The 24,021-nt window shown below is 47.3% G+C and overlaps 1 protein-coding gene across 3 annotated transcripts in view; it reads left to right on the top strand.

Moving 5' to 3' along the window:
* The first annotated feature begins 8,351 nt into the window (after positions 1-8,351).
* Snx11 (sorting nexin 11) overlaps positions 8,352-24,021 on the top strand; it is an 18,638-nt gene continuing 2,968 nt past the window's right edge. Inside the window, exons 1-8 of one of the 3 annotated variants that reach the window (XM_031354489.1) lie at positions 8,352-8,467; positions 10,348-10,407; positions 11,562-11,616; positions 12,800-12,886; positions 13,149-13,249; positions 14,828-14,923; positions 15,070-15,282; positions 16,426-16,695. In XM_031354489.1, the coding sequence (XP_031210349.1) occupies positions 11,575-11,616; positions 12,800-12,886; positions 13,149-13,249; positions 14,828-14,923; positions 15,070-15,282; positions 16,426-16,695 (809 nt within the window). In that variant the 5' untranslated portion in view covers positions 8,352-8,467; positions 10,348-10,407; positions 11,562-11,574. Of the gene's footprint in view, positions 8,468-10,347; positions 10,408-11,561; positions 11,617-12,799; positions 12,887-13,148; positions 13,250-14,827; positions 14,924-15,069; positions 15,283-16,425; positions 18,222-24,021 lie in introns of those variants that run through there. The other 2 variants (XM_031354492.1, XM_031354490.1) reach the window with 2 other exon arrangements.

Here is a 24,021-nt window from a genome sequence, read left to right as displayed (position 1 = left end):
CTTCGTGGCTGCTAACAACTGTGACTGTAGTTCCAGGGCATTTGATGCCCTCCCACAGACATACGTGTAGGCAAAACACCAATGCACATAAAATAAAAATAAATAAATTTGAAAGAAGAAAGGAATTCAGGGTGCCAAACTCTACCTTTGGTTTCTACATAGTGAAACCACTATGCTAATCTGAAAATGGTGGCTTATGCTAATCTGAAAATCTGCTAAAAGTGACTCGAATTTACAAACCTAAGATATTTGTTTAACAATATCCATTTTGAAAATTGCTAAGAGATTGGATGTGATAGTTTGTAATCCCAGCACTCTAGAAGCAGAAGCAGGAAGATTGCCATAAAATTGGGGCCAGTCTAATCTATGACGTGAGGTCCAGGTAGCCAGGACTATATGTGACCAGAGGAGGATGGGGTGGGGAACAGGATGGGGGTGGGGTGGAGGGTGGGAAGGCATTTGGAATTAATCGCCTTACTTCCCAGACTCTGACCTTTAAAAGTAGCAGTATGTTACTGGGCACGGTGCACAGCCTGCAATCCTAACACACAAAGGCCTGACACAGGAGAATGGTGAGTTCCAAAGCCAGACTGGGCTATGGAGGGCGATGGAGTGAGAACTCAAGAAAACCACAGAAATCAAGAAAATCACAGGAAGAGTAAAGGAAATGTGATGTTGCAAATATAACGGAATCCAGACAAAGTCTGTCTCTGCTCTTTGTCCACAGTGTAACCCTGGGAAGGTTCCCTAATGTCTCCGAACCCGCGGGGGAAAAAGAAACCCATAAAACTTATTATAGACCCACTTTATAGCATTTCTGCACACGTGACAATGATGTCAGTAAATACTAGTTATTTTTATAAAGCTTGGCTGTCCTGGAACTCACTGTGTAGACCAGGGTAGCCTCTTGAATTCAGCTATCTGCTTGCCTCTAGAGAGCTGAGATGAAAGCCCTTGCCGCCACTCCACTCTAAACAGTGTGTTCTAAGGTGTAATTTAAAACGTGAGCAAAGTACAGAACTTTAAAAGCATTTCTCTCCACACTGCTTTTGGGAATTCTTTGTTTCACTTGAATACAATTTTCTTCCTTTCTTTTTGTCTTTCCTTTCTTTCTTTCTTTCTTTCTCTCTCTCTCTCTCTCTCTCTCTCTCTTTCTTTCTTTCTTTCTTTCTTTCTCTCTTTCTTGTTATTGTTTTGAAACAAGGTTTACGAGAAATCTGCCTGCCTCTGCCTCCCATGTGCTAGGATTAAAGGCATGCGCCACCATGGCCAGGTTTCTTTTCTTTTTCAAAAAGATTTATTTTCATGTTTATTTCATGTGTACCGTTAAGCACATGTGGACTATGTGCATACAGTACCCACAAAGACCAGAAGAGGGCGACAGATCTCTGGGGGAACTGCAGTTAACTGATGGCTGTGAGCTGCCCTGTGGGTCCTGGGAATGGAGCCTGGATCCTCTAAGAGAGCAGCCTTCCCTTCCTTCCTGTCTCTCTTCCTTCCTTCCTTTTTTCTCTTCCTTGCTTCCTTTCTGTATGCTGTTTTACTGTAAGCCAGTGTATATAAAATAGTTAAACCTTGTGAAATAGAAGTCCATGGCAAGTAGAAGATTGTACATTATATGTATACATATGAATATTTTCTAGAGAAGCTTTTGTTCAGCCTTTGGATTAGTTCTCTTAAATATTCACTGGTTCTTGAAAAGTGTTTTGGGAAACTTCAAGATATGTGACTAAAACGAGGAGCAGACTTTCTGGGATCTGAGGGATTTATTTGTGCTGGAAGACACTGCACTTAGCAGAGGGTCAAGCTAAGCATCCTGCAAACAGGAGTGTTTGGAGTCGGCAGCTGCTTCAGCAATCTTCACAAGGTTGAGCCTGGCCTCCGACTGAAGCTGCTGCCCTAGCAAAAAACTCACTAAGGACAGCCATGAGACTGAGGGCGGCAGGAGCTGGGCTGTCTCTCCTCTAGCTGCACTTCCCTCCTATATAATCTAACCGTCTTGGTTACTAGGTCTTTTCTACCCTTTACTGTCCTGGCCTCTTGGTCTGGCTATGCCTCCCCCTCCTCCCAAGCACTCCCTTCACATGGCTCAGGGGCATGCAACTCTGCTGGATGTCTCTGCCTTTGTCTGTCTTCTCTGTTTCAGCCACGATAAACTTTCTCCTCCCCCACACCTAGTCATGTCCTTTTCCTTTTTCTTTATTTTTTATTTTTATTTTTTTCCGTTCAATAATCTTGAGTTCCAGCTCCTCCAGCCTCATCCTCTAAAGAATCAGCATCACTAGGCTTTGAGCCACCAGGCCCAGCTTGGCCAGCTAACAGAAACTCAGCTGATGGAGATTTATTCATGTTGGGGTTAACATGTGCTTTCTTATAAAATGTAATGCTTTTTTTGTTTTTGTTTTTGTTTGTTTGTTTGTTTTGTTTTTTTGAGACAGGGTTTCTCTGTGTAGCCCGGTTGTCCTGGAACTCACTCTGTAGACAAGGCTGACCTCGAACTCAGAAATCCTCCTGCCTCTGCCTCCCAAATGCTGAGATTAAAGGCAAGCACTACCACTGCCCGGCCAACGTAATGCCTTTAAGAGACATTTCTTCTCTCTCATCTCCTCTGGTTTGTGTGATTTTCACATTGATTTCCTGAGAGTTTGATTAAAATATGTACTTTTAAACCACATGCTATTTTTTTTAAAAAAAATTATTTATTCATTTATTCCATTTATTCATTTATTATATGTGAGTACACTGTAGCTGTCTTCAGACACCCCAGAGGAGGGCATCAGATCTTATAATGGATGGTTGTGAGCCACCATGTGGTTGCTGGGATTTGAACTCAGGACCTTCGGAAGAGCAGTCAGTGCTCTTACCCCCCTGACCCATCTCTCCAGCCCTAAACCACATGCTTTTGGTCTTTTTCTTCCTTCCTTCCTTCCTTTCTTTCTTTCTTTCTTTCTTTCTTTCTTTCTTTCTTTCTTACCTTTCTATCTTCCTCTCTTTCTTTTTAAGTTGTGGGATCTTTTTGACGTTAGAACTCATGATTAGGATTATAGGCATGTGCCAGTAGGTCTAGCTTTTTTGGTTTTTTGTGATTTTTTTTTTTTTTTTTTTTTTGAGACAGGGTTTCTCTGTATAGTCCTGGCTGTCCTGGAACTCACTCTGTTGACCAGGTTGGCCTCGAACTCAGAAATCCGCCTGCCTCTGCCTCCTAAGTGCTGGGACTAAAGGCATGCGCCACCACTGCCAGGCCCTTAAATATATTTTAGACACAAAGTCTGGAGGTATTTTTTTAGCATGTCTGCATTCTGACTGGGACCTGCCTGAAATCTCTGTAACAAGGCACTGGTGCTCAATGTTTTGAGTATTTTTGAGTGTGGATTGTTCCAGTTGTTTGGAACTGTGGTTGTTATTTCCTAGCATGCTTTGTATAAAGATTGGTCCTAACATTAACAGTTAAAATTTTCTAGGCAGGGCAGCACATACATATAATGTCAGCATCTAGGAGGCTGAGGCAGGAGAATTATGAATTTTAGGAGAGCCTAGGCTATGTAATAAAAGTCTACCCCGCCCCCCCCCCCAAAAAAAAAAGACAAGGGGAAAGAGACAGTAAAATCAGTTATTTGAGCACAGAGTTGGCCGTGTAAGGAAATGGAAGTCTTTTCTTTCAAGCAAAAATTTTACCTTTGGAACTGTGGAATCTGCCATAGCGAGTCTGACAAGCTCTTCATGAGACCAGTACTGATATTAACATGATTGAAAAGGCTTTTTATGGAATTGGAGAGATGTCTCAGTGGTTAATTTGCCGCTCTTGCAAAGGACCTGAGTTTGGTTTCCATTGTCCATGTTGGGTGACTCACAATAACCTGTAAGTCCAGCCCCAGGGGATACTACAAAACTCTCTTCTGACTTCAGTGCTATCTACCCATCTATCTATCTATCTATCTATCTATCTATCTATCTATCTATCTATCCATCCATCCATCCATCCATCCATCCATCCATCTATCCATCCATCCATCCATCCATCTATCTATCTATCTATCCATCCATCCATCTATCTATCTATCTATCTATCCATCTATCTATGTATCTATGATATCTAGCTATATCTATCTATGATGTCTACCTTTCTATCTACATCTATATATCTATACTTATATCTATATATATGTTGTGGATGTGTGTGTGTGTGTGTGTGTGTGTGTATGTATTCTCTCCCTACCCCATGTGTGTACCTGTGAAGTTAAGAGGACAACTTGTTGGAATTAGTTCTCTCCTCCACCATGTGAAGGTCATCAGGCTTAGCAATAAATGCACTTAGCCACTGAGCTATCTCACAAGCCTCTTATGTGATTATTTTAAATTCAGGGCTGGAGAGATGGCTCAGTGGTTAAGAGGTCCTGAGTTCAATTCCCAGCAATCACATGGTACAACCATCTGTAATGGGATCTGATGCTCTGTTCTGGCCTGCAGGTGTACATGCAGATAGAGCACTCATGTACATAAAATAAAAATAAATAAATAAGAATAATGAAATGCATCAACATGGGAACCAGACAAGCTATCACACTGTAAGTCAGGCTGTTCTAGAACTCACTGTGTAGCCCATGCTGGCTTCAAAGGTAAGGCAATCTTTGTGGTACAGCTTTGGAAGAGGTGCTGTGATTGCAAGCATCTACCACCACATCTGACTTTTGAGCTCATATTTTGGATACAGTTTCCATTCTGTTTTACATCCAACTTTTTTTGTTTAAAGATTTCTTTATTTATCTTATGTATATGAGTACACTGTAGCTGTACAGATGGTTGTAAGCTATCATGTGGTTGCTGGGAATTGAACTCAGGACCTCTGCTTGCTTCGGCTCCATGCACTCTGGCCCAAAGATTTATTTATTTATTATAGGTAAGTACACTGTAGCTGTCTTCAGACGCACCAGAAGAGGATGTCAGATCTCATTACGGATGGTTGTGAGCCACCATGTGGTTGCTGGGATTTGAACTCAGGACCTTCGGGAGAGCAACCATCTCTCCAGCCCTACATCCAACTTTTAAAGGACCAATACTTGGTGAGAGATTGTGGTATAGCTCAGTGTTTAAGAACATGTGCTGCTTTTGCAGAGGATCAGGGTTTGGTTCCCAGTATCTGCGTTTGGATGAGTTCCAGAGGTCTTGATATCCTCTGTAGTACAGCCACTTTAAAAGCTTATCCCCAACTAGTTTACAAATAAACGAGACTCGAGACTCAGACTATGGCTATTTTATTACAGTTACTGGTGGTGGTGGTGGTGGGTGTTAATCCCTAATCTACTCTTCTAACTGCTGGCCTGGCTACCTCTCTGGTGATATACCCAAGATATTTGCTGTTTCCCCTGGCCACGTGCTCATGGTCCATCTCCCCTCGTGGCGGCTTCCTCCTCCCCTCCCCCTTTCCCTCCTCTACTGGATCTCTCCTCTCTCCTTTCTCTTCTCCCTCCCAACCAGGTAACTCAAACCCCACCTACCTCCAGTAATTGGCTGTAGCTAATTTTATTTAACCAATAGTTTGAAATCTGGGAACAAGGTTTGCACAACAAAAGCTTGTTTAACTGGACCAGTCGCTTACATTAGCATTATAATACATAGCCTGGCTCGAAACCCTCCCACAATCTCCAGTCTCCCTTGGGTACCAGAATACACAAATAGTACATACACACCTGTGAGTGCATCTGAGGTAACCTTGGTCTACATAGTTAGTTCTGGGCCAGCCCAGGCTGGATAAGTAGACTTCATCTCAAAGTGAAAGCAGAGACTGAGATGGGGAGGGGAGTACTATTTGATGTGTTTTGTTATGCAAAGGAGTATTCTGAGTTGCTGGAGAAATCTGCTGGAAAAGAGGCCTTTTCCCCGAAATAACATTTGTTATTTTCCACCTACCAGAACAATAGAGCATAAAAGAGAAAAGAAAAAGTGAATAAGAGTCCAGCTGACTCCTACTAAGCTAGATACTAAAGAGATTTACAAAGATTGTAACACAGAACAGTTCTTCTTTGTCTTTGAAAATACAGATTATAAAATATGTTAATATGCAATCCTTTATTATTTTCATTTTTACTTTGTAATTTTTCAGCTGTATCTATTTACTTATCTTTAGGGTCTAGTTTTATGCCTATGAGTGCCTTGTTGCATGTCAAGTGTCCCTCATGAGTCTAGTGCCCATGAGGGTGTCAGAAGGCTGGATGAGAGCCTTTGCGTGGGTTCTGGGACCTGAACCCAGGTCCCCTGCAAGAGCAAATGCTCTTAACTGGTGTACTGTCTCTCGTGCCTCCATCTCTCAACTTTTATTTCCAAGTCAGTGACTGTCCTACACTAGCAAAAGCTATTAGATGTCCCTATGATTTTAAAAGTTTGGGTAAAGGGATCATGAGACCAAAGGCCCGAGATAATCTGTTTTGAGTTCCATGAATAACATCCATCTGGACAGGTAACTACCATTTTGTTTTGCACTGGCCCTACAAATATTTAGGAGTAGTTCAAGGCCACAGTCAGTGTAGTGCTGGGTTTTCATCTGACCCACGTTCTTATTAGAGCCCATAAGTTTTTAAGGGGATTTGAGATAAAAGAAATGACATAGAGATTGTGAGTACTTTCTCCTCTTGTATAGGAGCAAGGGTTCAGTTCACAGCACCTGTAAGACTCTGATGAGCCTTAGCTTATCGGAGACCCCCTGAGTGAACCACATGGAGCCTGATCGATGCAAAGAACATGAGGATTTTTATTTCACTGCACTGAGGCCGTCTCCGACCCTCAGGAAAGGAGGTGACCCCTGCATAGCTTGTTCAGTGAACTTTTAAAAGATTTTCAGGGCAACAGCCATTAGACACAATGTGATTGGTAGAACAGTGTGACTTTTTAAACTGGCCTTTAGGGAAATGAGATGGCAAGGACTTCCCTGCTCTGAAGGAGGGCAAAGGTCCACCCTGCAGATGCAGAATGTGCCCCCACCTGCAGGTAGTTTCTTCTCACCCTGTGATCTGAGGAATATTAATTAGCCTTTCACTTCTGGAGAGTTCCTCTACCTGCTACCTTCCTAAAGTTCCTGAGCTTATCTTATTAAGGAATGCCTCCTGGTGTTTTTCTGAGATGTCCCCATTTACTTGGATCTTACACACACACAAATGGTTCCAACTATTTCTAACTCCAGTTCCAGGAGTTTTTTTTTTTAGGTGTTTCGCGAGACAGGGTTTCTCTGTATAGCCTTGGTTGTCCTGGGGAACTCACTCTGTAGACCAGGTTGGCCTCGAACTCAGAAAACTGCCTGCCTCTGCTTTCCAAGTGCTGGGATTAAAGGCGAGCGTCACCACGGCCGGGCTTCAGTACCAGGAGAGCTAAGGCCCTTATCTGGCCTCTGAGTGTTTCAGGTAGACATGTGGTACACATCCATATTTATAGGCAAAACACTCAGCTACGCAAAATAAAAAGAAATAAAGTTCATTTTTGGTGTTTGATCAGATCGATTGAAGTTGGAGTTGCAGGAATTTGTGAGCTGTGTACATTTGTGGGTGCTGAACTCTTTGAGGCAGGGTCTTAGGTAGTCCAACGTAGCCTGAAACTCACTATGTAGTTGGCATTGGCCTTCAGTTCCTGTCTCTACTTCCAAGTGCTGGGATTACAGATGTAAAATTAACTTTTTAACAGATCAAAGAGGCTTGTCACTTGTGTTTTCGGACAGCCTTACTCTGTATCCTGGAACTCACTATATGTCTTTACGTGTCCAAGTGTTAGGATTCCGGGCATGAGCCACTTGCATTGGCTTAAGAGGATTTTAGATATCTCTATAGTTGGCATTTTCACCGGCTTTTTCTTGTTTACTACTAACTGCATGATCCTGCCTTGGGCTTGACAACTGTTGAGTTGTCAACTTTCTCGTCTGTTTTTGTGTGGGGATAATTTGAGGGTTTTCCAAATCTAACTGGCAGTGCCCGTGGCATCTCAGGTAGGGAACTGCAACCTCTGCGGTTCAAACCGGGACTCTCGAGATCTTCGTAAGGCTTCAGGAACGCGAGAAACCTCCCACCCTAATCGCTCTTTTGCAGATCTTTGGGATCCCAAGATGCTTTCGCAGGCCTTTAAAAGATGTTTCCTGAGTGCTGATTGGCCCGCCTGACGGCGGTGGGCGGGACGCGGCACCGGAGTGGACTTCGCGGGGTTTCGCTCTCTGCACTCCGCCTCCCGCGCCCCCTAGCGATTTCCGGAAAGATGCAGATTTCAGCTTAGGCCTGGGCGGGGCGGAGAGCCTCCGCTGACCGGCGATCGCCACTGAGAGCCCTGGTCTGCAGGGGTGGGGCGTCCTGGACACTCAGGATTGGCCCGTCGGGAGCCGCCTCCCGTCGTGCACCGGGGCACCGGCTGCTCACCCGGAAGAAGAAGCCGGGATCGAACTGTACGGTGCGGTGCTGGTGGTGTCGCTGTGGAGAGCTGCTGCTGCTGCTCTCAGGTGAGGGGGCGTGGGCGGGGCGGCGGCTTGTAGGTGCTGCTTGGGAGTGGGATGTCGGCTTGAGCCGTAGTGGTGGCATTTGAGTGATGGCCTCGGTTGACGCTCCAGGGAAGGTGCTGTCTGACCGCCCGGTGTGAAAGTGCGGGCTTGCTGGGACTCAAGAAGAAAGGAAGCCTGGCTTTTCAGTATACCTTGAAAATAGTCTTTCCGTCCCGAGTTTAGCCGGGAAAAGAGAAGGACCATTTTACTTGCAGGTGAAAGGAGTGGGTTACCGACTGAATAGTGAAAACAGATGTTTGAAGGACAGGACAGGTTGTCAGGCGGAACAGCTTCCTCGAACACCTGTGGGTATTTAGGAAGGCGAAGTTTTTGAGTTGCTGGCTGTTTGCTGACACCAAAGGCTCAGGAAGGAGTAAGGAAGGGCGGGAGGCTCCTTGGCGCAATTTTTTTTTTTACAGTCTGATGTGTTTTTAACGTGTCCCTTGAAGTACTTTAAGTGACAGAGAAAATGAGAAGGCTTTGAATTGCTCCCCTGAATTAGCAGTTGTGAGCTTTACAACGCGTCAAACTTTGTACACACCAAAACCCTTGGCTCTTCCCCAGGACTGTCGGTGCTGGTACTGTTGAGGGAAGCAAAGAGCACTTCAGATGGGATGGAAAAGGCCCTGGAAGTGTAGTGAGCATTGAGCAAGTTTCCTAACCTTTGGAAGTTCTGTAGGATTCTGCCCTTCCTTAATGGATGCACAGATCCACCTCTTCGGACAGGTCATAGAGTTGAAGAACTTGATGTTTCTTCAGGAATGGAACTGAGCTCCATTTTCTTCCAAAGAGTGGTGTCGTTGGGAAGGACGTTGACAGAGAGCAGTGGTTGTTAGAAAAGGAGCCTGGTTTTTGCAGTTTTCAGTGTCTTAAGGAAATTGACAACCGGAACCTTCTCAGTGCCCCTTACACTTAGCCTTGAGCCTACAGAGTCTCAGGAGGCTTGGAATGCCTTGAAAGTCGCTTTATGGTTATTCGTTTCTATGACATTAGTTCCAAAATAAAGGAAAAAAAATTCCACATGGGGGTGCTGCAGGTCCCTACAATACTCTTTACACCAAATAGTTATTGAACCAGAGTCTTGAATTTCACAGACTTTTTTTTTCCCCCTCAGGCAGAGAGGTGTGATCTCCCCTAAGTGTGTAGATGACTTTCTTTCTTGTCATCTTTTCAGTTGTACTATAAACACAAACCAAACCGAACACAAAACCACTTCAGAATATTTAACTTTCTGTTATTCTGCTGGCCTGTTCAGCAAGTGCCTAAGGAGAGAAGAGGGGGGAATCCCAGCAGGCTAGTAGTCATAGAAAGTCTGTTGGTTTTGGTCACAGACCTTTGTCAGTTTCCGTCTGGACTGCCTTATTGGGTTATTGGGGGAATTGAGGTTTCCTGCATTTCAGTTTAGGACCTCCTGGAGGCGGTGACTGCTGCGGGTGAAAAATCGGACTGTCAGCAAGAATGCTGTTTATTACGGCATTGGAATCACAAAACCTTGGGTTTGCTCCACAGTTCAGCTCCGTTTTGTCATCTGCCGTGTAGCTTTGTCCCTGCATGCAGTGTCTGTCTGTAGAGAGACCTTCTGGGATATTGGAAAGAATTGCAAAGGCTGTTTGCTCTGCTAATTTCATGCCGTAAACGAGTTCCCTTTCCTTTGAAACATTAGCCCTATGTTAGCAAAACATAAAATAGACGGAAGCTCATTATGCTCTCTTCTAATGGTAAAGCAGAACTAATAAGAGAATGTGTTTAAAATTAATTGTGGGACTGTAAAAAACGAGTGGGTGTGCGAATGGGCATGGGAGGAGGAGAGGGAGAGCTTAGAGAGAGTCTTGTTTTCCCAGGAGCCAGCCCGCATCATTTGTTGGCAGTACATATTGGCTGAAGTCAGTTTTCATTTCAAGGTAAATTGGAAAGGGAAATTAAACCTTATTGTTCTGCTCTTAAGAGAGAGGAAGGGGGTGGAGGTGGCAGCCAGGGCGGATGCTGTTGGAGTGGTTCTAGGAGTAACAAGATTAGTGCTGTATTTTAACAGAAGGCGACATCATGGGCCCCTTTGGAATCCAGTAACCCTGTGCTACAGCCTTCATGGTCCCCTTGTTGGAGTGGGCGATGTCGCTGTACGCATAAACTACCACACTGGGGGAAATCAGTGGCTTAGGCTTTAATGAATCTTTACAAAGGAGCGGAATGCATCCTGAGTTGACCTGAGAAGCTGTGGGGTGCTTGGGCAGAGGTACAAGCCGGATGGCGAGTCAGGATCGCAGTTGATTGTAGTGGTTGGCTCCAGGTCTGGAGAGCTGGTAAGAGAAGGGTGGTAAACTGTGTCTGGCCTCTTCAGTTGGGTGTTCCTAGGAGCACTCACCTGTAGGAGGTGACTTTGGTTAGCAAGACAAAGAGAGATTGGTATTTGTAAGGACTTAGTTGTCTCTAAACAGCCAGGAGGGGGTGCTGGTAGGTTCCTTTTCAAAGTTCTGTTCCACAAGATATATATGATATATATATCATATATATATCATATATATCTCCTGTGTGTGTGTGTATACACACACACACACACATACATATATTTGGTTTTTCAAGACAGGGTTTATCTGTGTAGCCCTGGCTGTCCTGGAACTTACTCTGTAGACCAGGCTAGCCTCCAACTCAGAAATCTGCCTGCCTTGGCCTCCCAAGTGCTGGGATTAAAGGTGTGCGCCCCACTGCCCGGCGATCACAAGATTGTTAAGCCACAGTCCTTGGGCAGAAGTTTTACCATGGAACCCACCTGCCTCTTTAGCCACAACACACTCTCCTCATGCCCCTAGGAGCTCTAGATCGAGGTGGCAGTAGTCTAAATGGAGGCGAATTCCCCAGGGCTTCTAGCTTTTGGCTAACTAATGTGGGTTTTCCCCGCTTCCTCTTTCAAGTTTTACACATAATTGGGGTTGGGGGAAAGTTACCTACCTGGATTTCCCCAAAGGACATCTATTAAAAACTTTGGGGGTTTTGCTCTGAGAGAACCTGGGAAGGACATGCTAACTGTGTTGCTTCCCTTGTCTCTGCTCTGCCTCAGATGTTCTCTTCCGATGGGCTTTTGGCATAGGATGTTGGAGAACCAGGAGCTGGAGGTGAGCAGGGTCTGCAGGTGGGCCGCTTAGGAGGGGACACAGCTGGCAGAGCATAGTCTGCGGTGCTTTCTCCCCGTTAGTACTCTTGATGTTTCTCTCCTGCTCACGTTAAAGCTAGGAGAAGGGAAGGAGTAGCAGTTGTGTGTGCTGAGAAGTGAGCCTCCATTTTGACTAATCCTTCCATTGGTTGGAATGTACTAGAATGTAAGCTTTTTTTAACTGAAGGCTTTGGTTATCACCTCAGAAATGGGGCTCATTAGGACATTTTCTTTTCTTTTTTTTTAAAGACTTATTTATTTTATGCATATGTGAAACTGTAGCTGTTTTCAGACACAACAGAAGAGGCCATCTGATCCCATTACAGATGGTTGTGAGCCACTATGTGGTTGCTGGGGATTGAACTCAGGACCTCTGGAAGAGAGCAGTCAGTGCTCTTAACCGCTGGGACATCTCTCCAGCCCCCGACATTTTCTTACATATTTGTCTACCCTTTCCCCGTGCACATTGATCTCAGGGCCTTGTGAGTGCTCAGCTCTAGCATTGAGCCATATGTTTATATTTCTAGCTCTCTTTTTATCTTCACTTATTTATTGAGAGGGTCTCACTGTATAGTCCTATTTGGCCTAGCTGACCCTCAACTTGATGGCAATCCTCCTGCCTCTTCCTGAGTGTTGGGATTACAGGAGGGAGCCATTGTCCACAGCTCATGATTGATTGACTGACTGACTGACTGACTGATTGATTGATTGAGTTTCACCAAGTGCCTTAGGTAAGGCCTTGAACTTTTGCTTCTCTTGCCTTAGCCTTCCAAGGTAGGGTCATAGGCCTGCACTGCAATATTCTGGAGAACAGGGAATTTCATTTCTTGATTATGTTCTATCTTAGCCATGTCAGTGCCTGACATGTGCTGGTGCTTAGGAAATGCTTGTTGGAGAGATGGCTGAAAGTTAGTACTAAGAAACCCTGGTTACTGCTGTGTGGTCAGAGCTGCCATGCTAGCTGGGTGTGGTGCCTCCTTGATCTCAGGGCTGAGGAGGCAGACGCGCTTGGATTGCCACACAGTGCAGCCTACCTAGTGAGCTCCTGCCAGCCGGGCCTCCAAAGCCAAAACCAGGCAACATTCTCTCCTGTGACTGAGAGGAACTGAAGGTGAAGGAGCATTTTTTTTTTCTCTAACCTGCAGGAGGTGATCACGGTGCGAGTTCAGGACCCCAGGGTGCAGAATGAAGGCTCCTGGAATTCTTACGTGGATTATAAGATATTCCTCCATGTGAGTCAGGCTTCGGTAATGGGGTCATCTGCAGGGCTATGGGCTGTGCTGAGGTAGAAATGATTTGTGGGTGCTCCCTACAGCCCAGAGACAGAAGATTTACAAGGAGTCAGGAGAGGGAGAGCTTGAGGGGGAAACAGAATTGCCTTCAGGCTGTCTGGTGGCATGTGGGTCAGGGACCCAATAACCTGATAGAATCGGTCCCCTTAATGAGGCTGGTGGTGGTGAAGTTTAAACCCCTCTTCCGGACTTTCTCCCCTAGACGAACAGCAAGGCCTTCACTGCCAAGACCTCCTGTGTGCGACGGCGCTACCGTGAGTTTGTGTGGCTGAGGAAGCAGCTACAGAGGAACGCCGGCTTGGTGTGAGTTTGCTCTCGTGCCTTCTCAGGTCTGAGTGGATTCTGGGGGTGATTCCAAGGGAGCTAGGGTTTAGAGGGAGAAGAACTTAGAACGTACCAGGCTGAGGAGCTTGAGAAATGCTTGCACTCAGGTGTTTAAGTCAGTGAAAGGAAGCCAGCAATTCTCCCTCCGTTCAAGCCATGTGACCTAGCAAAGCCGTATGAACGGGGGGGGGGGGGGGGGGGGGGGGGGGGGGAATGAACACAGACTCCTTTCCTCCCACATAACAATTAAAATAAAAAAAATGTTCTGTGTGCTTTATAACAGAAGCTGAGAATGTTTAACAGTAACTTGCCACAACTTAACCTTATTTTTAGAAAGTTTTGGGGCTGGAGTACTCTTTTGGTTTAGTTTAGTTTAGTTTTCTGAGATAGAGCCTGTATGTATAGCTCCAGCCTGGCCTCAAATGCCCCAGATTCTCACCTGAGCTCGCAGAGTGGCTGAGGTTGTTATAGGCACATGGCAATGTGTGTGCCTTGGAGTAGTTCTGATTCATATGAAGGGACCCAGCGGTCTGCATTTTACTGTATGGAGCTGGCGCTGGGGAGGTGAATGCTGGTAAAATGGTTGTAAAGCATGAGCTGAGTTCGGATGCTTAGCACCCACGTAAAAAGCCTGTGATCTCAGAGCTGAGAGACAGAGACGGGGAATCCTCGGGGCTCCATAGCCAGCTAGGCTAGCTAACTGATGAGTTCTGGTGAGAGACTCGGTTTCAGCAAATGATTGGGGGAGACACCCTGTATCAACAGTGGGCTTCCACACTATGTGTATGCACACACTCCCCCACACCAGTGTGGAGCACAAAGGTAGGAGAGCTGGGTGTAATGGAGCAGGCCTGAAATCCTAAGGAAGCAGAGACAGGAGGATTACTGCAAGTTCTAGGCCAGCTAGGACATGTGTCAGAAAGTCCCCTAAGGGGCTGGAGAGATAGCTCTGTCCTTAGGAGCACTTGCTGCGCTTGCAGAGGACCTGGGTTTGGCCAGCCTACATCAGTTTGCCCACAACTGCCTGTGATTACAGTTCCAGGAGATCTGATTCTCTTCTGGCTTCTATGAATATCATATACACATGGTGTACCTAACACCAAACAAGCATGTATACATAAATAAACAATAAGATATTAAGAGCTCCCCCCAACCTCCAAAATAAAAAGAACTAAAAAGCATGTGGTGCTAGAAGTGGGCATACTAGGTGGAGTGCCATGCAGCGTGGGTTTGGAATCATAGACCCGGGTGCTAGCTTTTTTGTGTGACACTGGAGTTTCATGTCCCCTTTCTGGTTTTCTAAAAGGAGAACTTAAAACACTAATGGCTTTCACATGGAGTTTTTAGGAGGATTTAGTGCCATGTTTGTGGATATTTAATGCAAAGTGCCTGCCATAGAGCATACCATCAATGTTATGCTGCTAACATCAGTGTTAGCTCTGTCAAGCCCCTTTACTAAAAGATAGCTATATTAACTGGCCCTCTGTCTCAGGAATCCTTTTGGGTGGCATTGGGATGATGTTTATTTACCTTGGGTGTTACACTACGATTCCACAGGCCTGTTCCGGAACTTCCTGGGAAGTCCACTTTCTTTGGCAGCTCTGATGAGTTCATTGAGAAGCGACGTCAAGGTCTCCAGCATTTCCTAGAAAAGTGAGTGGACAATAGGACAGGCCACCATTATGGAGGCAGGGCACAGATCTTTACTTTCATTCTCCCATCTCCAGTGCCCCATGGGCTGGGGGAGGGGAGGATGCTGCCTTACTTGTCGTCCTGTGGTGTACTCTCTGTTGCTGCAGGGTCCTGCAGAGCGTGGTTCTTCTGTCAGACAGTCAGTTGCATCTCTTCCTCCAAAGCCAGCTCTCAGTGCCCGAGATTGAAGCTTGTGTCCAGGGCCGGGGCTCCATGACAGTGTCTGACGCCATTCTTTCCTATGCTATGTCGAACTGTGGCTGGGCCCAGGAGGAGAGGCAGAGCACCTCTCACCTGGCTAAAGGAGACCAGCTTAACAGGTAGGAGCCGTTAGGTACCCAGTGACATGTGACACCCACTGGGATGCCCACGTGTTGGGGAAAGAAATGTCACAGGGTTGGTACCCTTGGAAAGGCCTGGTTCTCTTTCTTGAATGGGGACCTAGAGGTCCTGTTGAAACTCAGGGAGAAAGAAGGGGAAGGCTTCCTTGGCTGGCTTGTTTCTTTTTGTTTAAGGCAGATTCTTACTTTGTGGCCCATACTGGCCCGGAGGTCACTGTATCCCATGCCATGCTTCCTCTTTTGGTGATCTGTTTTTCTGTCTCAGACTTGAGCTCAGGGATCTAGGTGCCTAAATAACACTCTGTTAATTTTAGAACCCTCCTCCCTCCCTCCCTCTCTCTCTCCCTTTTTCCCCTTCCTTTCTTGACAAGGTCTCATTGTGTAGCCCCAGCTGTCTAGACCTACTTGCTGTGTAGACCAGGCTGGTTTCAAACTCACAGAAATCTGCCTGCCTCTTGAGTGCTGGGATTAAAGGTGTGCATCACCATAGCAGGCTCTTTTAAAAAAATTAATTGATTAATTAATTATTGTGGTTCTGGATGGGAATGAAGCCTGGGGCTTCACACCTCCCAGCCACATCTTCAGCGCTTAGACTGTACTCCTATTCTGAATGAAAAAACGATGCATCGGTGAGCAGAGGCTCTCCATTGCCCCTAGTAACTGTAGTCTAATTTCTGTCTGGATCTGCCTTTTTTTTTTTTTGGTTTTTTTTTTTTTTTTTTTTTTTTTTTGGTTTTTTGAGACAGGGTTTCTCTGTGTAGCCCTGGCTGTCCTGGAACTCAGTCTGTAGACCAGGCTAGCCTTGAACTCAGAAATCCGCCAGCCCCTGTCTGGGACTAAAGGCGTGCGACAACACCGCCCAGTTGGTTTTAGATATTTCAAACACAGAGGTATGGCACGTGATTTTGTGTATTCAGCATAATGCTTTAAATTTTTTGTTTTTTAGAGGCAGGGTTTCTCTTTGTAGCCCACTGAGCAATTCTGTCATCTCCATATTTCATTCGTTTTTATGACTGAATGCTTCAGTGAATGGTTGTGGGATCTCTTCATCTGTCTATGCGAGTCTCCATTTTTATCATCTAGTCACGCCCATCTTTCCTTTCCTTTCTCTTTTCTTCCCAGTTGCTGCTTTCTTCCAAGGTCAGGGAGGAAGGACTCCCCATCACCACCTCTCAGTGAAGAGAAGGAGCACTTAGAAACGTGGGCTCCAGTGATCGACTCTGAGGGCCCATCCGTAGAAAGCCCCATGCCGCTGCCCAGCTCTTCGCCAGCCTGCTGTGATCCTGCAAGACCCGATGAGGGACTCTCTGTGTCCCAGCCTTCGAGAAGGACTGTGACAGTGGACCATTCTGTGCCTTTGGATCCTGGTCAGCTAGACACAGTGTGGGGAAAGTGAGCTGGGGCTGATCTCTGTGTTCTTCTGGATGGGGTGGGGGAAGATACAGCTCATTGTCACATTCAGGTGGGACTGGGGACAGGGCAGGTGTAGGGGAAGTCAGGTCGCTGAACATCTTTCATTCAGATCTACTCAGGTTGGTTATGCAGAGGTTGTGGCTGCCTGCTATATCTCCTTCATGGGAGTAAAGGCCACACTGGTGTTTGTGAGTTAAGCACGGGCCCAGAAGCAGTTGGTTTTAAATAGAACTGTCTTTGCTTTCCCAGGAGGTGAGTTTCTTCAGGTGTTTGTTTAAGGAGAACAGCCACAGGGGAATAGTTTGAGGAACCCCTTCATGGCAGATTTCTAGCTGCCAGATTGAACACTGTCCCAACAGAAAGTTTCTATTGTTCTTTTCCCTTCGTGGCAGCCTTCAATTTTTGCTGCAGCCCCTGGAGCAAGCATTTTGGTTGTGGGAGACTGACCTCTTGCCTGCCTCCTTGTGTGGACAGAGTGGTGAAGGTGTGGTCCCCACCTCCCTGCCTTTCGGTAAATAGCCACGCCACGATGTGACTGACTATTTGTTGAGGTTTCCAGCATCTTCCAAGACCTTGCCAGGCTGAGTGGGGCCTGAGAGCTTGCAGGCACTTAAAGCCTCCACAGCCTGAGGGACAGGAACAGGTCGGAGGTGTTGCTGTGGCAGAGGCTTATAGAGCAGAGCTGGTGTTTCTGCAGGGTTAAAGTGGGCTCCCTCCTTTTTTTTCCATCCTTTTCCTCTCTTAGTAACAACTCCTTGCCCCCAGGCCTTTGGCTACCAGGGCTTACTGCTACATTCCTGGGAAGGCGCAGTCAGTGGGGCACGCAGGCTTTGTTTCAGCCTGGAAGTGAGGACTCCGGGGATGGAGATAAGGAGCCATAAGCTCTCTTTCAGGCAGTGTGGCTCATGTCTCCTACTGCTGAAATCTGCAGAGAGCATGGGCTGCTAGCTGGAGGGCTGGGGCGGGCTGTGTGCCGGGCTCACCTTGTGGCTGCTGTTCTGCTCTTAGCTTTGTGTGTGTTTCTCTCCCTCTGGCCATCCACCCCGGCTGTGGGGTCCACCCCGGCTGGCTGTGGGGTCCACCCCGGCTGTGGTACTACTGGCCTACATTGTGGGACTGTCATGGCATTTAGTTGAGAGTTGAGGGGCTTTGGCTTGAAATAAAATGCAAGTATTTAAGACTGTTGTTGCAATTTGTGTCTAACAAGGTGTAGCAGGAAAGGAGGGGTGAGAGCTGGCAGGAGTTACTTTCATAAATCATGAATTTATCAGTGTGGAAATAACGCCATAGAACTGTGCACTGGAGCTCTCCTGCTTCGTGTGAGAGACTCAGGTTCACCACTGCAGGAGGGACGGTTTTCTAGAAGCTAGGATGCGGCTCTTCTTACAGATCTGGGCATGAACCTTGTTAGGTATAATTTACCTGATGCTGTTTCCATCTTCGAAGCCTGTCTGAGGTGCCAGGTGCTAAAAGAGAAATAAAGTTTGTCAACAGGCAGATGCAAAGCCCTGGCTGCTGTTCATCCCTCCTTCCTGCCCGCCTCCCCTGGGTCTTCCCTTTATATGATGCATCAGAGCGAAGCGAGGAGAGAAAACCTACAGAGGCAAATCCAAAATGTCAAAAGAAGTTCATTTAAAAGAGGGAAAAAAACTCCACACACAACCCTCACAAAACCCGACAGATGCTAGGCTAATGGCATCCACTCTGCCGATTGGTGGGGATGGCTCATGAATATTAATGAGTCCAATGCTCCAAATGGTGCAGCTGTGAACCCAGCTGTGCCTGAAGCTCTCTGATCTCAAAACTTCCAGACAGGAGCCGGAGGTGGTCTGTGTCAATTCCCTACTCAGCCAAAAAACAGCAAGCTGGGTTGGCCTTCCCCTGTTCTCCCCTCTTCCTGGAGTTGGTGCTCGGCAGCCAGCTCTGCCAGCAGGCCGGGCTGCTGGGACAGCAGGCTCTTCCTTCAGACATGGCTGTGGTTTCTCAGATTCGCAGCTTTTTTAATGATCCATTAGCAGCAGTGCATACAACAGCACCTCAGTTAATGTGAGGCCAGGCGCCTTCTCATCTCAGGCTTGTGCTGAGTTAGGTATTGGCTGGAGAAGATGTCCGAAGGAGAGAGCTTTCCTAATAGCATGGGCCCACGTACCAGAAAAACAGCAAGCATCGATGGAAATTCCTTTTCATCCAGGCAACGCCGGAGTCCTTCCTCATTTTTCTCTGCCCAGTGTGTGCTAAAGTCCAGCCACCCCAGCTGTGTGAGAGATGAGTCGCTAGCTGTGAGGAGTGGCCCACTGAGTTGTGTGTGGAGGAATCAAAGTGCTCTTTATTTTGATCTGAGTTCTGAGGCAAGTTTGGTGCCTGCTTTAGTCACAGCTACTTCTGTGACCCAAGTCTGGTCAGCTCCCTGATCTGCACTGTGGTTGGTAGGGGACTGGTGAGGACTGAGCCAAGAGGAAGGCTATTTCAGATTGGGGAGTCGGGAAAGGAAGGAAAGTTCTGGTGTCAAAACAGTTTGGTAGAAGATGTTTGACTTGGTAGGAGTCAGCAGGGTAGGCGAGCGCCATACTCCATTTCTCCCCGAGGAACCTGGGCTGAGTAAGACTTGTAAACCGGGACCTGGAGGTTGTCTGTGTCATTTCTATACCCAGAGTGTCTGATCTTTGTAGGAGGACCTTTCTGAGGTCTATAGTACTAAGGTGTGGTGGCACACACCTGTAATTCCAGACTTGAGAGGTCGAGGCAAGAGGATTGCTGTGAGTTTAAGTCCAGCCTGAGCTACAGAGGGTGTTTCAGGCTAGCCTGGGCTACAGAGGGTCTTCCAGGACATCCTAGGCTAGAGTTAGGAAGTAAACAACAGTAAACCTCACACAGTCCTTGGGTTGCTGGCTGCTGAGGCCTTAGGTCCCCTTCTCCTGAGTTCTAGATGACTCCTACCTCTGGTAGCTTTGCTCAGAGGCTCCCTCTCACCCAGAGGAGATTAAATTAGCTATGTGCTTGTGAGTTTGTGTGTATACCACAATACTTGCTCAGTATTCTTAACAATATAGGAGGACTGCAAGCAGGTCACAAGATGCAAGGGTATGCCAAATATGGAAGCAGGATACAGGATCAGAGCAACCCCTGGCCTGACTCAGGAAAGCTGCAGGAATTGGAGCACCCAGCCTTTGTGGATGCAAGAGGAGCAGGCTGCTGAGGCTCTGGGAAGTCCGAGTCACTTCCTTCTTCAGGTGTGGGCAGAGGGCAGCCTCTGCCAGAAGGGAGTCATTTCTGTGGAGCCTGGCTCACAGAAACCTTTGGATTATAGATACACCCCCTGCTTCCTAGTCTCTTTATCACCATACTTCCTTGAGAGGTTTCCTCAGCTCACTTTGAAAGCTAACCCTCCCTCCACCCCCCAAGCTCCTCTCTAAAGGAACTGTTTTGGAAATGGCGGTAGAGACCAAGTGTGCCTCTGGCCTTTCCCGCAGAGCCAGTCCTGACATAGGAGAGATGGTGTCTGGAGAGAGAGAGAGACAGGCTAGCCTCGGCTGTAACTAGATATAGAGGGTAAGCTGGCGACCTCAAATCTCTCCATACCATCAACAACTCCATCCACAGGCAACTGCCACTGGAGAGACGAGCAAGAGCCCTGTGCCCTGTGCTTTGGCTCAGCAAGTGAAAACTAAGGTTGCTTCCTTCCAATTCAGGGCAGATGAATCTAGTTCCCTAAGCAAAGGAGGGAAACCCCAATATAGTGGTACTAGGATGCCAGCACTTCACAGTACGGGGTTATAACAGGGGCAGACTGCATGGTGGTAAGAAATGACTGGAAAGTTGGTAAGGGGTTTTCCTCTCACCACCCACTAGAAGTTCAAGTCTTTCTTGCCCTTTAGCTAACTTAACCCCCTTTTCTCTCGTTCTATCAGTCCAAACGGGCCAGCGCATTGGTTCATTTGATAACTATGGTACGCTTGTGCGTCTCTTCCCTTAGTGACTATGTTAGTAGGAGAATCCTGGCCCACCAGCAAACCTGACCCTCGGGCCGAAGGCCTAGAATAGCGAGAGCCCCAAGAAGTCTGTTGGAGGCACTGTAACCTGCCCGCTGTAAGCTACAAGACTTAGATATATTCTGCCAATTAGAGCACATCTGTTCTGAATGCTGAAAGGCGGGCACTGTCTCTTTAAGAGCCATCCCACTCCTCTCCTTGAGTGATGAGTGCTGGGAGCACCGGGGAGTCAGATGCTGATTAAACAGTCCTACTGCCGAGCTCTGTTAGAAAATTACTGTAATTATGATCTAGTCCCAGCAGAGGGATGAGTTCCAATCCTGCTAATAACCCTTCCAGGTGCCTCATCTTCAGTGCCCAGGGGAGGCAGCATCGACAGGGCTCTGGCTGGCATTGCGGCAGGCACTGGCCCTCTGGTGTGGCCTGCACAGGCAAAGACAACAAAGGCACGCACCAGACCCTCATCCTGTCTCTGGGCCTCCTGAGAGGCTGGTGGGTTTCGTTTGTGGTTTTTTGTTTGCTTCGTTTTGTTTTGTTCCTTTGTTTTGTGTTTTGGTTCTTGACAGAGCTCCTGGGAGTCATTTTGTATGAGAAAACTTTCCTCTAAACTAACAGTGACAGTGACGGCCAGGAAAATCACAACCTTGGGACAACAAGCCTGTCTCGAATCCCCCTCCTCTGTCAGGGGGCTGCAGTCAGCAACCCCAGGTGTCATGGACAGCACCAGTCTCACGGAACTCCAGATTTGAAAGGACCCAGGGCAATAGGATCCTTTGAGCTATATAAAAATGCTGCCAGGTCTCTGCCTCTTGCTCTGAAGTAGTATTTGGGTCCCAGTGAAGTGTTCCTATTCCTGCCATGGAAGAAAGAGACAAGGAGGGGTAACCACAGAGTTCTAGGCTGGCAGGCCTGCAGCGCTGCACCCCTGAGGGTGGCCCTGCTCATTCAGACCCTGGCCATTTTTCCAGTCTGAATCTGCAGCAGTGCAGGGCTGGTGAGTTCAGCATGGAGCAGGAGCAGCATGCATGGGACCTCAGTCCCGAAGCACTTGTGGGCTTATGTGCTGTCTTCCGGGCTCTGCTGTGAACCACTTCTGTGCGCATTATCTAGGGGCTAAGGCACAAACTTTTCAAAGGTGGGCCTAGGCTTTGAGACTTCTCAAATGGGGGTGGGGCCGGGTAGAATTTGCTGCCAGGGACTTTGGCATGTTTGGAAGTGGGTTTTTTGTTGTTTTTGTTGTCATAAATGAGGGTGTGAGAGGGGTTGGGGGTGGCAGGGAGAGAGCTGATAGTGATGACCAGGGATGCTCTTGAATGTCCTCTGGAGTCCTCAACAAAACAGAATTTTCTGACCTATGACCGGATGTCGTGGTTCCCTCAGTCCCAACACTTAGGAGACTTAAAGCAGGAGGATTGCCATGAAGCCATCCTGGGCTATGTCTTGAATCCCAGAGCAGGCAGGACTTATAGGCTGAAATTCCATTTCTAAGAAAAGCAAGGGGATATAGCTTGGTATAGTGCTTGCCTAACATGTAGGAAATCCTGGGGTACAGGCCCCAGCTCTGCGTAAATGGGGTGGCAGGGGCATGTGCCTGGGAGGCTAGGCAAGGGTTAAAAAGTCAAGACCATCTTCAGCAACACAGGGAGTGTGACTTTAGCCTGGGTTATACAACCAGGCTCAACAAAACAAAAATGTCTGACCCAGCATGTCAAGGTTGAGAAATGTGACTCTGCAGCGCTCAACTTGAGATGTTGAAGAAATGACCCAAGTGTCCAAGTACCAGGTGCCTTCCTAGAGGGTGCCAGCCCCCTGGGGCAATGGTGTGTGCCTGCTACTTCAGAATTCACAGCACAGCGAGGCCAAATAGCCAGTGGGTGAAAAGGAAGCGTTAGCAGCCTGCTTTCTGTTCCATGGTGGCCAGCTGCTCACCATCAGGTGGAGAGCGTGTGCAGCGGGAAGCAGATGCCCTCTTTGAGGAGTGCCACTAGAAACCTCTTGGAAAGAGCTCTGGTCACAGGAGGCCAGGAAGTGCCCTACTGTTGCCTGGTGCCACGAGCTGTTTTCCTTCAGTGGCACTTGGCCAGGTGGAAATGTGGAGGATTGTAATGGGACCCCAGGAGGGAACGGAACACACACAGCTGCTGACCATGGGCCAGCTCCACAAGAGCCCCATGCCAGAGACAGCAGTCTCTGAACAGCCTGGCCATCAGGAAAAGGACGCCTCATTGGCAAAGTTACTGAGAAGCCAGGCCTGCAGGAGAAAGGACTTTACAGGAAGTAAAGGACATTGCCAGGCCTCATGCCAGGAGAGCTGGGTCATCTCTCTATGCCTGGCTCCCCAGCCCTTTTTGCCATATTTTTATTGTGCATACATGTCCCAGTAAACACTAGCACCCTCCTTCACTTTCAAAAGTGTCTTAGTTTGGAGCTGGGCATGGTAGTGTACCTGTGTCACCCAAGCTGTTCTGGGAGAAGAGACAGAAGGACCATAAGTTCAAGGCCATTTCGGGCAGCCTAGATCCTGTCTCAGAATGGGGATGAGGCAAAATGGTAGGGTCTGGGATTCCGGTACCGGGAGGCAGAGGCAGGAGGATCTCAAGTTTGAGGTCAGCCTGGGCTTCTCAGTGAGACTGTCTCAAAAACAGCAGAAAACAGTTTCAATTCTGAAACTAGAAGGCCACCCTATTGTACCTTCCCCCCAACAATGTTTTTCCTTCATTATACATATTTAAAATTCTTGTACCAAGAGGGGTACACCTTAGAATGAGGTGTGGGTTAGTGGGATGGCTCTGCCTAACTTGCTGAGTTCAATTCTCAGGACCCATACGGTCGGAAGAGTGAACAAACACCAATAAGCTGTCCTCCGTCCTCCGCTCTGTGACTGCACACCTTCCCCCGGTAAATACAAGATGGAAAAGAGTCCATGATTCAATCTCAACGATGGTTATCAATTCACAACAGCGTGTTTTCTGACTGGGGCACATAATTGAATTGAAATCCTTTTTTTTTCTTTCTTTTTCTTTTTTTAGTTGGGAGTTTGAAACTCCTTCCCACTCTCTGTAAATCCCAGTGGGAAACCTGATGGCTGGGTGGGAGGAGCGAGGGGTGATGATCTGCATACTGGAAAATGAGTTTGAGTCACTGGGCTGTGCTGCCTGATGAGCCTCTGAGTGGAGGCCGATTTTCCCGGAGTCAGCCTCCAGATTTTGATGATGCTCTGGGACTTAACAAATTTCTACCACTCAACATTGCGATTCATCCTTCCAGAACTGCTCCTGGCAGCTTGGGGTGGGGGAGGGTGGGGAGGGACTGAAGC

The sequence above is a fragment of the Mastomys coucha genome, unplaced genomic scaffold (assembly GCF_008632895.1).
Source record: "Mastomys coucha isolate ucsf_1 unplaced genomic scaffold, UCSF_Mcou_1 pScaffold5, whole genome shotgun sequence".
In the NCBI taxonomy this organism is placed as follows: Eukaryota; Metazoa; Chordata; class Mammalia; order Rodentia; family Muridae; genus Mastomys; species Mastomys coucha.
The sequence above is the reverse complement of the archived record's forward strand: the minus strand, read 5'-3'. Positions and strand labels throughout refer to the sequence as shown.